Source organism: Rhipicephalus microplus, chromosome X (genome assembly GCF_043290135.1).
Source record: "Rhipicephalus microplus isolate Deutch F79 chromosome X, USDA_Rmic, whole genome shotgun sequence".
In the NCBI taxonomy this organism is placed as follows: Eukaryota; Metazoa; Arthropoda; class Arachnida; order Ixodida; family Ixodidae; genus Rhipicephalus; species Rhipicephalus microplus.
The window spans coordinates 246,788,940-246,801,906 of record NC_134710.1 but is presented as its reverse complement, the minus strand read 5'-3'; the positions used below and the strand labels follow the sequence as shown (position 1 = coordinate 246,801,906).

General features: G+C 44.4%; 1 protein-coding gene across 4 annotated transcripts in view; it reads left to right on the top strand.

Moving 5' to 3' along the window:
- LOC119187234 (RYamide receptor) overlaps positions 1–12,967 on the top strand; it is a 452,287-nt gene that overhangs the window by 200,158 nt on the left and 239,162 nt on the right. For all 4 annotated transcript variants that reach the window (XR_012887261.1, XM_075878902.1, XM_075878901.1 and 1 more), the window contains exon 2: positions 5,338–5,444. Coding sequence is in view for 3 of the 4 variants with exons in the window: in XM_075878902.1 (XP_075735017.1) it covers positions 5,415–5,444 (30 nt within the window). In the remaining variant the exon portion in view is untranslated. The remainder of the gene's footprint in view (positions 1–5,337; positions 5,445–12,967) is intronic.

Here is a 12,967-nt window from a genome sequence, read left to right as displayed (position 1 = left end):
GCATCATCTTTCATTTCTTTATGTTACACAGAGTTCTAAAGTGCACCCATGCAATAAAAGCGTCAGAAGCTTTTCTTGATAATTTTATTTACAGCGAAAGCTGTTATGGGATCACAACTCGGGTCACGCACAGTTGTACGCCGGTGTTCGTAACCACATCGCACCAAATTAGAAAAAAAACTAGCACCAATGACACAGTGGTGCTTGCACCCGGGTCCACTCGGTGCCAGCACAGTAATCTACCACTGAGCCACTCCAGTGCTTGGTACGTTTTGCAAACTTACCTTAAGCAGGCTTGATGTCAGGAAAACAATCGCGTTAATACGACTTATAAAGCGTTTTAAAACAGCGAAAGAACATCTAGTCGTCCCTGAATGCGAATAGCGTAACGAGTGGGCCATTCAATGCTCGAAACCATTACAAAAGCTTGTTCTTTCTCTGCTATAACTGTGGCGCATAACCACTTCAGGAATAATCTCTCATCATCGTCAGCCACTGCTTGAGCATTTGGCATAAAATTCCTTGCAAGTATTTAGCGGATACCACGCTAGTCAGAAAAAGGACGAAAAATAGCATAGCGAATGCTGGCCTACTACCCTAAAATTTTTATTATCAATGCCGTAGTGGGTATAAAGCAAGTTTGTTTGCGGCAATTACGTAATACGTGTTCAGAAAAGGCTGTGAAAGGCCGAATTTAAAACTTTTGCTGTGACTGTGCTGCGCCTTCAACGCAGGCCTGGCGTTTTTTCAAAGGCACCATATTTAAAAAATTGACCCCGTATCTGCATATTAATCTGCAAACGTCGTCGAAAGGTGATAGTCTTGCGTGTGGAGAGAGTGAACAAAACATTTATTTGATGTTCTGCGCAAGAAAATTGGTGAATAGTATTCTGGAGGCGCTGCGTTAGAGTGCCTCGAGCGTGCAGCGGAAGCGAACGAATCACGTCATACGTGAGACATGAGTGCCATCTGGCAGTTTTTTTTTTTTAAATAAAGCGCGTGGCTCAGAGACGAGTGTGCGCGCCCGTCTGAGAGGTTATAAGGTGTAGAACGCAAGGCGACAGGCGTGGAAAGTCCAGCTCATCGTCCAACGTAACGTAGGCACTCCCGTTAGAGAAGTCCATTTTAATACACCAAAGCATGAGCTGTGTTACGATGACGTGCAAATTATAAGTAGCTGTTGTCGGCGTAGTCGAGCAACACCTTACTGATGATTATATGTGGGGTGTAACGTACCAAAACCTCCATATGATTATGAGAGGCGCCATAGTAGGGGGCTGCGGAAATTTCGACCACCTGGGGTTCTTTATTGTGCACCCAAATGGGAGCACACAGGCCTACAGATTTTCGCCTCCATCGAAAATGCAGCCGCCACAGCCAAGATTCGATCGCACGACCTGCGGGGTCAGTAGCCGAGTACCTTAGTCACTAGACCACCACGGTGGGGTGAGCAACAGTTTACGATAATTTGCGGAGCCATAAGTGTACGAATCCAATGTCAATTAGATTGCTATAAAAGCGCATAGTCACCGCGATATTCCAAATTATGTTGGTGTGACATGGAGTTCGTATTACTCAGCAGTTTAGACCCCTGGTGTGAATTTGTGGTGGAATATATGACTGCCATTCAAAATGGTTGGGTTTGATACCTGATCAAGCAGCGAATTTATTCATTGCTTCCATTGTGGTTTTTACCAATCGACAACGCCGCCGACACCAGCACCTCATTTCAATGATGCGGGCTCTTTCACGCTATCACGTTATAATTTCGAGAGTGTGGGTTTATATATAATGTGTAGCTCATACCTGCTACAACGGCGATCCGAATACGAGTATGTGACCTCATCACTGGTGCAAAGAGCTTCGCACGTACACGACAGAGCAGTCATGTTATTCATGTCATGACCTGCGAATGGTATCTGGCGTACATTCACCTTCTCGTTTGCCAATTTTGGCATGTACCAAAGCCGACCAGACAACCACAAAAGCGCCAACTTCCATATCCTAGCAACACTAGAGTTTTATAATTGCAAGTATATAAATATATTTGTTTTTCCAGAAATGAATGACACTATTCTAGCCAGCCTGCATAAGTTCTTCTTTGTGCAGATGGGCAATACATAGGTAACACTTGATGGGATCAATTAGTAAATAGTGGTAAATAAATACGTAAAATAGTAAACAAGGACCCGATATTTTGAAAATAAATAAAATAAATGCCAGGCATGCGCGGAACTTGCAGAAGAGTCAGAGCGAGAGCTCTCAAAAGCTTTCTCGGTGGCTATGCATACTTGTGCGCATGTTGCCATATGCAGCTTGCGACCCAGAAATAATTGCACAAAATCAGTTTCACCGAAAAGGTGAAGCAATGAATGTGATAGCGACAAATTGTTATGTCGATTGAAGTGAGGCTGGTAGTCAACTCATTCAAATTCGGTCTCACGTAACTTCACCAAACCCTGGTGTTAAAGAACACGGTCGTTCAAGGCACACTCTTGACACCGTTCTTGTGAAGTGTGTGTGTGTGTGTGTGTGTGTGTGTGTGTGTGTGTGTGTGTGTGTGTGTGTGTGTGTGTGTGTGTGTGTGTGTGTGTGTGTGTGTGTGTGTGTGTGTGTGTGTGTGTGTGTGTGTGTGTGTGTGTGTGTGTGTGTGTGTGTGTGTGTGTGTGTGTGTGTGTGTGTGTGTGTGTGTGTGTGTGTGTGTGTGTGTGTGTGTTGAGAGCGTCGTAGCCTGTAGAACCTCCTATCTGCTGTGGGAGCACAAGACGCACGCTGATCATTGCCGCGACATTGGCCGGGAAGGCGATACTCGCTCCGAAGAAAGAGCAGGCTAGCGCATCCTTCCTCGTATATATTGCCACCTGCTTTTAGTAGTGGGTCGTATGCCGAGGCGAAGGGTAACACCACTAAATGAAAAAGTACGAGCTTACCTCCTCATCGTTCTGAAGGACAAGCGGGACGAAGTCCTCTCCGCGTGTCATGACGAGCCCACATCTGGTCATCTAGGTTACTCGCGAACGCTCGCCAGAGTAAGCAAGACCTACTACTGGCCCATATTTTCGGCAAGCGTGAAGCAATAAGTTAAAAACTGTCGTGAATGAGAGTGTCGAAATTCGCCACCAAGAAAGCCGGCTGGATTACTTCAGCCAATTGATCCACCTCACAAGCCATTTGACCAAGTCGGCATGGACATTCTCAGCCCATTTGCTTTATCGACCGACGGCAACAAATAGGTCATTGCTGCAAATGACCATCTCACCCGCTTTGCTGAGACAGAGGCGATACCACAAGCCACGGCTTCTGAGGTAGCAGTTATTTTATGAGCCACAATGTTCTGCGCCAAGGTGATCCATCTACAGTGATAACCGACAGTTGAACAGCGTTCACTGCACAGCTTATGGATGAAGTTTTTCGACTAAGTAACACTAGGCATTAAACGACGGCTACTTATCATTCGGAGAGCAACGGGTTCACCGAGCGACTAAATAAGACAGTCACAAACATGATCTCCATGTAAATCGACGTGCAACACAAAACATGGGATCGCATTTTGCCTTATGCGACGTTCACTTATAACACCGGCGTTCAAGAAACAACGCGATTCACACCGTTTCACCTTCTCCACGGCCGCGGAGTTCAGACTATGCTGGATGCTATGCTTTCTTGGGAAAACGCCAGTCAATTAACAATTGACGCCAAGGAATTCGCAGAGCGTGCCGAAGAAACTCGCCAGCGCGCCCGGCTACACATTGGTCAGCAGCAACAGGTCGATGCACGACGTTACAACACGCGTCACAAAGACGTATCTCACAGAGCGGAACATCAAGTTTGAGTTTGGACCCCTGTTCGTCGCCGTGCCCTCTCCGAAAAGTTGTTAAGCAGATACTTCAGGTCCGTATAAATTGTTGCGCCACGTGAGTGACGTAAACTATGATGTGGTTCCAGACACTGCGTCGTCAACATGGGTACAATAAAGACAACCGAGCTCTGACATTGTTCACGTGGTTGATTTGATTGATTTGTGGGGTTTTACGTCTCAAAGCCACCATATGATTATGAGAGGCGCCGTAGTGGAGGGCTCCGGAAATTTCGACCACCTGGGGTTCTTTAACGTGCACCCAAATCTGAGCACACGGGCCTACAACGTTTTCGCCTCCATCGGAAATGCAGCCACCACAGCCGGGATTTGATCCCACGACCTGTGGGTCAGCAGTTGAGTACTTTAGCTACTAGACCACGGTGGCGGGGTGAAGGAAGCTATTTTCAGTGCATTCACAAGCAGAAGCGTGGCTGTTCATAAAAGTATTTTGAACAGGCAAGCGTGTGCTTGTGAATACAGAGAAAACTGCAGCCTGTCTGGTTTACAGAATTCATGAAGTGTGCTGCTCAAGTGTAGGCACAGTGTTCTGTGAAATTTGTTTTGTAATGCCCAATGTACATTTGTCGAAGTGGCCTTATGTTGTACGCTATGTATATACATAAACTGCATTTGTAATAAATATTATGTGAGAAAGAAAAAAAAGATGCGTGCCTGCGTGGTAGTGCACCCGCTTGCCGCGCAAACGACCCAAGATCGATACCGACTGGGACCCAGAATTTATACATACTTTATTTGCATCTATCTTGATTTTTCCGTCATGCAGAATATGATAATTTTTAGCTCACAGCCAATGAGGACGACACCGGAATCAGTACGAAACGAGCTTTTTTTAACGCTGTCGCGTTAGTAGCTGATACCGCTTGGCGCGCATACTGCGTTATCGTCCATAACCTATCTCCAAGCATCATCCTTGTGTAACTTTGTCCGAATAACTGGTCTTTCATTTATTTTGTGTGAGCGTCAGCGGCGTTCCGTAGACAGCTGCTCGAGCGCAACGAACGCATGGCAACATTGTCATTTTCTGTCGATATTAGTATTCAGCACTTGTGGAAATCAAATAATGCCGTATAGCGCCCGTCCTTTTATGTTGATTTATACAAACGATTGTTGGGGCAAGCAATGCAAAAGAGGAATGTAAATTCTATTCAAGTGCAAAAAAAAGTAGCGCTGTATGAATAATTTATCATCTACCTGTAAGATTGCAACACGTCGAAAAACTACCTAGATCCTAAACAGTTGCCATGTTAGCACTTCACACACTGAAGAGTAAACAATATTTCTTTAACGCAATCACTATAGCAGCTTGGCCTTGGGGGTACAGAGAAGAAATAAGCAAACTTCTACCAGACATTGCTGGTTGCCATACAGAGTTCTAAATTATTCACTTGTTTGCATCAGCAGGCCGACAGCTCAATTTACCCTAGCATTGCATTTTCTCTCTCTCTTTCTTTACATAGCTTTGCAAGGCACGCTCGACATTAGTGCCAGGCTACCAAGATGCACTAACTCTACGAGCAACAGCTGCCTACAGTTCATGCAACTGAGTTCTCTTTTGAACGGTGAGGTAAGTACATAAAAATATTGCTCTTGAAATGGCGTATACTTAAGCATTCTAATGCCGTTGACATTCTAAAAGCAAGCATTATGGGTTGAAATGAAGAAGAAAGTCGACCACAGTGTGCCGTCACTAACGTTCATTTACATTGTGTTGAATCGTTTAGCTTTACCTTCGTTTATCAAAAATTTTCCTGCTTCCGTCTTTGTGCTTAAAAGTTATGTTGTGTGTGTGTGCGTGCGTGTGTGTGTGTGTGTGTGTGTGTGTGTGTGTGTGTGTGTGTGTGTGTTCCTGCGTATTATTTTTCCTTTCGGGTGTACTTTGTTTTGTCACGCTCATGCTTAGGCAATTTAAATTGGAATCGCGCGTGTCATATCTGTGGGCTCATTTAATGAAATCATAGTCTAAAGTTAGCGTTTGTGCTCGTCGTTTTCTATCTGCTGTGCACTTTTTTTTTTGCGCTGAAGCTTTAACAAAACCGTTACCACAGCATGCTAAAGCGATTATTAACACGGAAGCGTTTTACGCCTGGATTCACCAATACTTCAGTAACACATCTCTGTCAAGGAAATAATTTCGGACAAAATCGCAGCATATCCACGCAATGAATGACGATGAGTAGGGCGAAGCGTCCATCCATCCGTCTGTCCATCTGTCTGTCTGTCCGTCCATCCGTCCGTCCGTCTGTATGACTGTCTATGCGTCCGTTTGTCCTATTTCTCGCACTTCTATTAAAGCAATGCCATCTAGGAAATGAGACCAGATATGGTGACGAGACAACGCCATCTATTACACTATTAGGGAGATACCACAGGTTACGTTCGACGCAAGAAAAGGTTAGACTAAAAGGAGCTTAGCTCCTAAAAATACGCATAATCAGAAAACAAAGAAAAGTAGTTCCCTCAGCGGCAGTGAAACCCACGAACTCTCGGCCAGCGACAACCGATACCGGGCACGTCGCCCAACGCGCCACAATCACGTACTGTGCTGGCTTTACAAGCGTGCTTTTTTATACCTAACACTGTCCTGTGACAATGCTCTTGGTAAAATGAAGTACTGAATTGTGAACGTGACATCCGCGATTAGCTCCTTTAACGCGTCATTTCTACGTGCGCATTGCTTTCAGCGCGTTTCCAATAAGACAACGGCAATTCTGTCAGCACCTCAACACACCGCCAGGTGGTGACTTTAACCTAAGCATGGGCTTTCATCATAGCATCCATGACTGACTGATTGATATGTGGGGTTTAACGTCCCAAAACCACACGATTATGAGAGACGCCGTAGTGGAGGGCTCGGGAAATTTAGACCACCTCGGGTTCTTTAACGTGCACCCAAATCTGAGCACACGGGCCTTCAACATTTCCGCCTCCATCGGAAATGCAGCAGCCGAAGCCGGGATTCGATCACGCGACCTGCGGGTCAGCAGCCGAGCACCTTAGCCACTACATCACCGCGGCGGGGCATAGCATCCATTCATACTGAAAATAGCTCTGTGACGCGTGGCTACGACTGTGGTACTTACTTCGGCTGGCTGCAAGTACGCTTTTATCACTTACACTCCCCCCATCAAAAATGGCGGCCCGCCAACAGAGAAGACACGACGCTCGTTGCGTTTCTCTCTAGTCGGGCAGGGGTGTTCGATGCTCTAACATGCAGTAAGTAGGTGACATTCGCCCAATTTCAGCGTCCATTCAGTGACGCTCTCCTGGCTGTCACACCCTTTTCTCTGATTCCCCTTTCACCATTAACTAGTGCAGCCACCACAAGCGTATATGACCACATCATGAATTATGGGCGTCAGTCGTCGAAAAGGAGATATATATCTAAGCGTCAACGTGGGTGCGTTCTCGTTACACAGTGATATATATCTCTCAAACACCAAAAAACAATATACAAGCTCTCATATGTCTACTTGCTTATTTTCCATGCCTCTGGACCATGCGCGTGTGCGCCGAAAGAAAAAGATTTTGCTCTGCTCGGCTTTTGAAGAGAACCGGGCAGCGCTGCAACGACTATATATATATATATATATATATATATATATATATATACACACACATAGTATATAGTTTCCTGGGAAATTGGCGGGAAGGCCAAGAAAGCCTGATGAAGCGGCAAACCCCTGCGTACACACATAAGTTAGCGGTTATACATAGGAAAGAAAAATGAAATGTAGAAAATTGAATCTAAACATGAGAGATATTTTTGAGACATCAAGCCATTAGACACAAAATTATGTACATAATTTTGATTATATCACAAAGAATAACAAGAAGCCACTTCTGCACAACAATATCCACTAAATAATAATATTGTGTATATAACCTACTAGTTGCAGTCTATCAACTCGTCATTTACGTAACAATATATCAATTTACACTAGATATTTGAGTACTTCTGTAAGGGCACGTTTTACTTCCGTGTTATGCATATTCCTATGACGAATGGATCAGCCATACTTTTTGTTCGTCCAATTTTCTTCACTAGACTTTTAAGCGCTTTGTTGGGTTAAATGATGTGGCCGAGAGAAAATGCATTTAAGGTTAAGTAGTGCTTCTAAGCAGTTTGTCGCGCATCCTTCATGAACGTTACTACCATGTCGAAATAGAAATATGAGTAAACACAATGCTCTTTTTTTTTCTGCGAACTGTAGAGCTCCGTAAAACGGTACCCTGTTGGTTAGGTGGTACTCGGCCGCACTTTCATGACAAGACAAATACCCACGGCATCTATTGCATACTAAGAAGTATGTTGCAGTCAGTACCAGTCAGCGCTCTATACTCGTATAACCTGAACCAAGCATTCTAAACACATAAAAGGCAAAGTTTTCAAGCGAATTTCCAAAGCTCACTATGCTCTTCTCCTACTGAAGCAGAAGAATATAAACCCCACAAAAGTGCAAAACATTCCCACAATGCGGCAAAAATGGCAAAAAAACAGCTTTCAGTTTACCATATGAGTTTGCAGAGGAAGTGTGGCTTAAATAAAAAAAATCTACGAACAAAAGAACAAAAAATACAAGCACTATACTTTTATACCTCCAGAAATACATTCCAAAGAGTCAAATATCACCATACTCACGCGGAAGACACCCAATATTTCAAAATCTGCATTTATGTTTCTGCACCCACGCTTTGCTTACATCAGCTGCACGTGTTAGCACAGGCTGACATTTCGCAGCGAGAGCCGTCGAAGAAGAAAACAAAATAGGGATGATATACAGAATGAGGGCGCTATCTTGGGCCCACTTACAGAAACCGAAGTTTGTCAGCGCAGCGTAAACATGCTCACGCAGATGGGCATCTCATGGCTCACACCAACGTATCGGTGCTTCTGACCGACTATTCATTCTGGCACATCAATGCTTCGTTAGGAATGAATGTGTACAAGAGAGTGCACGGGCATCTGTAATGCATTACGCGTTGGTTCTGTGATTGATTGTAACACATCGTTTTATTGCTAAAGCAGTTATATGAACACACTCAGCTGGATTTTTCCGCTGGAGTCGGTGTCGACGTGGGCGTCACCGTCACTCGCCGTAAATGCATACGTATGAATATATAGAGAAATGCAAGAAAGAAAAAAACCAGAAAAAGACTGTAATGCATTAGAGCCCATTTTAGCTTAGCATCTAGCTACTTTTGTGTAGTCCTGGGTACTATGCAGGATCGGCCGAGTTTCGCGAAATTCGGAATATTTCCGAGGTCAGGCAACACCCCTTTATAAACGAGCTAACAGTACAAAAAAGTCGAATCCACCCCTCATGGCACTGTGTTTTGTTGGTTACGATGAAACTAGCCATCGCGCCAAAGACGCACAACTAAGTTTCGCGGTCTTTTCAAACCAAAGGCACCATTTTCATTTGTTTGTCGTTCCACTGAGTGCAAAAGTGCACCGATGCAGTAAAAGTGTCAGAAACTTTTTCTGGTGATATTTTTAGAGGCACGAGGTATTTAAATTTTTTAAGCGTTTAATGCCTACACTAGATATTTTTTGGACTAGTCAGCACGGTGGCCTCAGAGATCAGTACTGGCCGAGCGTCTTACTCTATCGCGATCGCAGCTTAACCCGAGGCCAAGTGTTAATCAACAAGCACTGCCTCAAAGGGGATTAAAAATTGTTGGAGTGGAAATTCTCGCCCATGAGTGCAACCGTGCCAACCGTAAGATGGGAGCTGCGGCAGACATCTTACTAGGCGCATGACGAGCTATTGGCGTACGGAGATTGAGAAGAAGCATTTTCCTCGCACGCCCAACGAGTTCCACCGCGCAACGTTTTCGGGTCTAATAGTGCTCAAAGTGTGTCCTTGTGTTACTAGTATTCTTTTGGAAGCCTATCATTCAAGGCAAACTTTATTGGAGATTAAGTCACCAATAGCAGTGTGTGCAGATTATTTCTTCGGAAACAACTATTTTTCAGTTTATAGTTAACGTAGCCTTTAGACTAACAAATCAAAGCCACTTGATGCCTAAGAGGGTGCCATCAAAAAATAGCATGGTTCCGAGATCTCTGGAGGGCAAAATCTGGCTTCACTACTGCTGGCAAAGCATTGCGGGAGCTTCCACTCCAGCAATTTTTTTAACCTCCTTTCAGCCTGTACATTCTAGCACGCTGCTCGGCCGGTGCGTGTCATCTTTGTTGTCATCGGCCGCTAGCACCCGAGCATGTGCGGCCGGCTAATTGGCTATTTGGCTGGGCGGTGTACTTGGCTAGTTAGGTCAGGACATGCTATTACCAAGCTAATTTTTCTCTGTCATCGTAGGACCATAGTAATTACGCCACATCTTAAGAATACCCTGCTAATAAATGTCATGTAAAGCTAGAACCGGGCTAACTAAAGCGTGCTAGGCGACGAGCTAACTAAACTGTTTTAATTAACGCGACATTAATTATGAGTACGCTAAGTAATACCCTATTATTATACCTTACCAATATGGCGGTAATTAGTATCCTGATAATTGTGATTACGTTTAATAGCTCCATACTGATCAAGACATTGCTAGTTTCGCCCGAGATCACTGTCTTTTAATTAAAACCTTATTTACGAAGATAAGATAGCTCAGTGTAAGGGTCTTTAAGCCTCATTGAATTAGCACAGTCAAAGTCAAGACAGAGCTGATGCGACATGAGTAGACGACCTACTAAAAGAGGTGCAAAAAGCTAGGTTCCGGAGCCCTCCACTGCAGCGTTTCTCATATTTATATAGTGGTTTGGGGACGGAAAGCCCCACATATCAATCACTCAATCACAAGCTAGGTTATCACGAGCTCCTGTATGGCTCCAGCCTTGCACAATTAGTGTAAGTTCACCAAATTATTTTATATGCGAAGAAGCTGCTGCTTAGCGTTCACTGAATCAAAGGCTTGACAGTCACACCGGCACCATAAAAGTCGCGAGTTGAACTCGGGTCTTTTCAAAATCAACGAGTTTGTATCCGAGTTCACGAGTAAATCAGTTTGATTGACAGACAACCACAGCGAAGATCGGGTACGCCCACCACGTTTGCTCGTGCCGAGGAGAAGTTCTCGCGTCGAACGGCACAATTATTCTATCAGCTTTATCGCGCAGACTATGCACACACGCACGCGGAAGTACAGGTGGTATCACCACGCGGCTACGATATCTCACATCTGACTTCACCGCGCTCACGGCATATTTGATCACAGCCGTGTTGCCGCCATGATGCGAGCGCCCTTGGTGACCACCTGTTTTTATGTATATCTTCAATATTTGATAGAGGCGAAACGAGGAGCTCGAAAGTGCTGCGTGTGCACTCTTGCTGCCTTAGAGTGTGGGAATTTTCATGCTGCAGGTGGAACAAAAGAACCTGCCCGAAAGAGGACATACGCCCACGAACACACCTGTCGAAGGCGCGTGTTCAGTTGGCAAAATCATAGCGCGATGATCACGCTGACATCACTGCACTGGTAAAATGTTTACTGAGTGTCGGCGCTGACGAGTTCACATGCGGTCTGACTTTGATAACGGTCGCAAATGTCCGGCATGCGTTTCTAACGCCACGCGTCTTCTGCCAATTTTGTCAACGCTGCTATCGCGCGCTCCGCACTGTCTTCATGCCATGGCTGCCACTGAGCGATCTCGAAGCAAACTCCTCTTCCCGAGAAGTTCAGACCACTATGCATTGCACCCCTTATCTGCTTTTTCGAGTCATTATAGCCTGTATTTCAAAATCTGTACCCACGTGGAAATCAAACAGTGCTCATACACAAACGCAACGTGATATTTTATGATAGGACATTGGTTGATTCTTCATCCTTGAACTGTTGACGTGTTCGATAACGTATGCCACAATAACCTCATGTATATAACTATATAAACTTGAATGCATACTTTTCATCAAGGTCGAAATTTTACTTACTAATCTTCATTTTTTGCGCTTTGTGCTAACGGCAGTCATTCGGAGGATGATGTAAATTCTGATGTACGAAGGAAATTATTCCGTTTTCAAGTATGACTCGACAAATTTTAAATTCTAGGTATTCTGTGCAACTGGCCATTTGAAGGTGGTGCCTCCAAAGATATTTGCTCACAACGTTTTAACCATTGCGCTCCTCCGCCACATTAATAAAATCTTGCAAAAACAGAAGTATTACCTCTACAATAATACACTCGTATTAGTGAACTAAATATTCGAAGCACGTAAACGCAACACTTGAAGAATCTGAGGATATTTATTTTGTTATAAAAGAAAATGCTCAGGTTATGACGCTACTTTGTCTTAAAAAAATGAAAGATACAGAGTTTCATTCAACAATTATGACGATTGTCGCTGTTATTTTCCAGTGGCCGAGCACCTTCGTCGATTACTCGTTCATCATCAGTACCGGATGAAATTTTCTCTTAGAAGTAATTCTCTAGCGTCTCTGACACTCATTGTAGGGCAAGAATTTCACTATATTTGCAGTGGTTTTAGGACTCGTTGGAGCTGGGTGAATGTGCAATCACGGAAGGGCGACTTCACATAATTATTCACTCTTTGCGCAGCCCACTCACCTCCCCCCTCCCCCCCCCCCATCCTATCAAACATGCACACCCAAGGCAAAAGGTGCACGTGAATACCCTTGAACCAAAGGAACTGCGAATATTTCAAACTGCGGGGACAACTGTTCATTCAGTGTGTGCGTTCCGTAGCTGAGGACTATACTCATATATGCAAACGTGGATTCTCCTGGCAGGCGCTGTTGATGGCATAGAGTCCCGAATGCTCGTATAGTTAGTTGGGTGAAGCGATGCATTATTGACATGCTCCGAAATAAAATAGAAGATAACCGAGGAAAAAAAATACTAAGTTAGTAGACCAGACTGCGACAACAGCCACTTACATTTTTCTCTCATATTTCAACTAAAGCGTGCATGTCATCACACGTAACTATATTAGCAATGTAAGTGAGCGGGGCACAACCAAGAAAACACATTTATCGCAAAGTTGTACTCTCCTTCCGTTGTGAAATGGCATGAAGTAACCCCTGTGATTACAACCATCAGTAAAGTTCGTGGTGCACCATCCA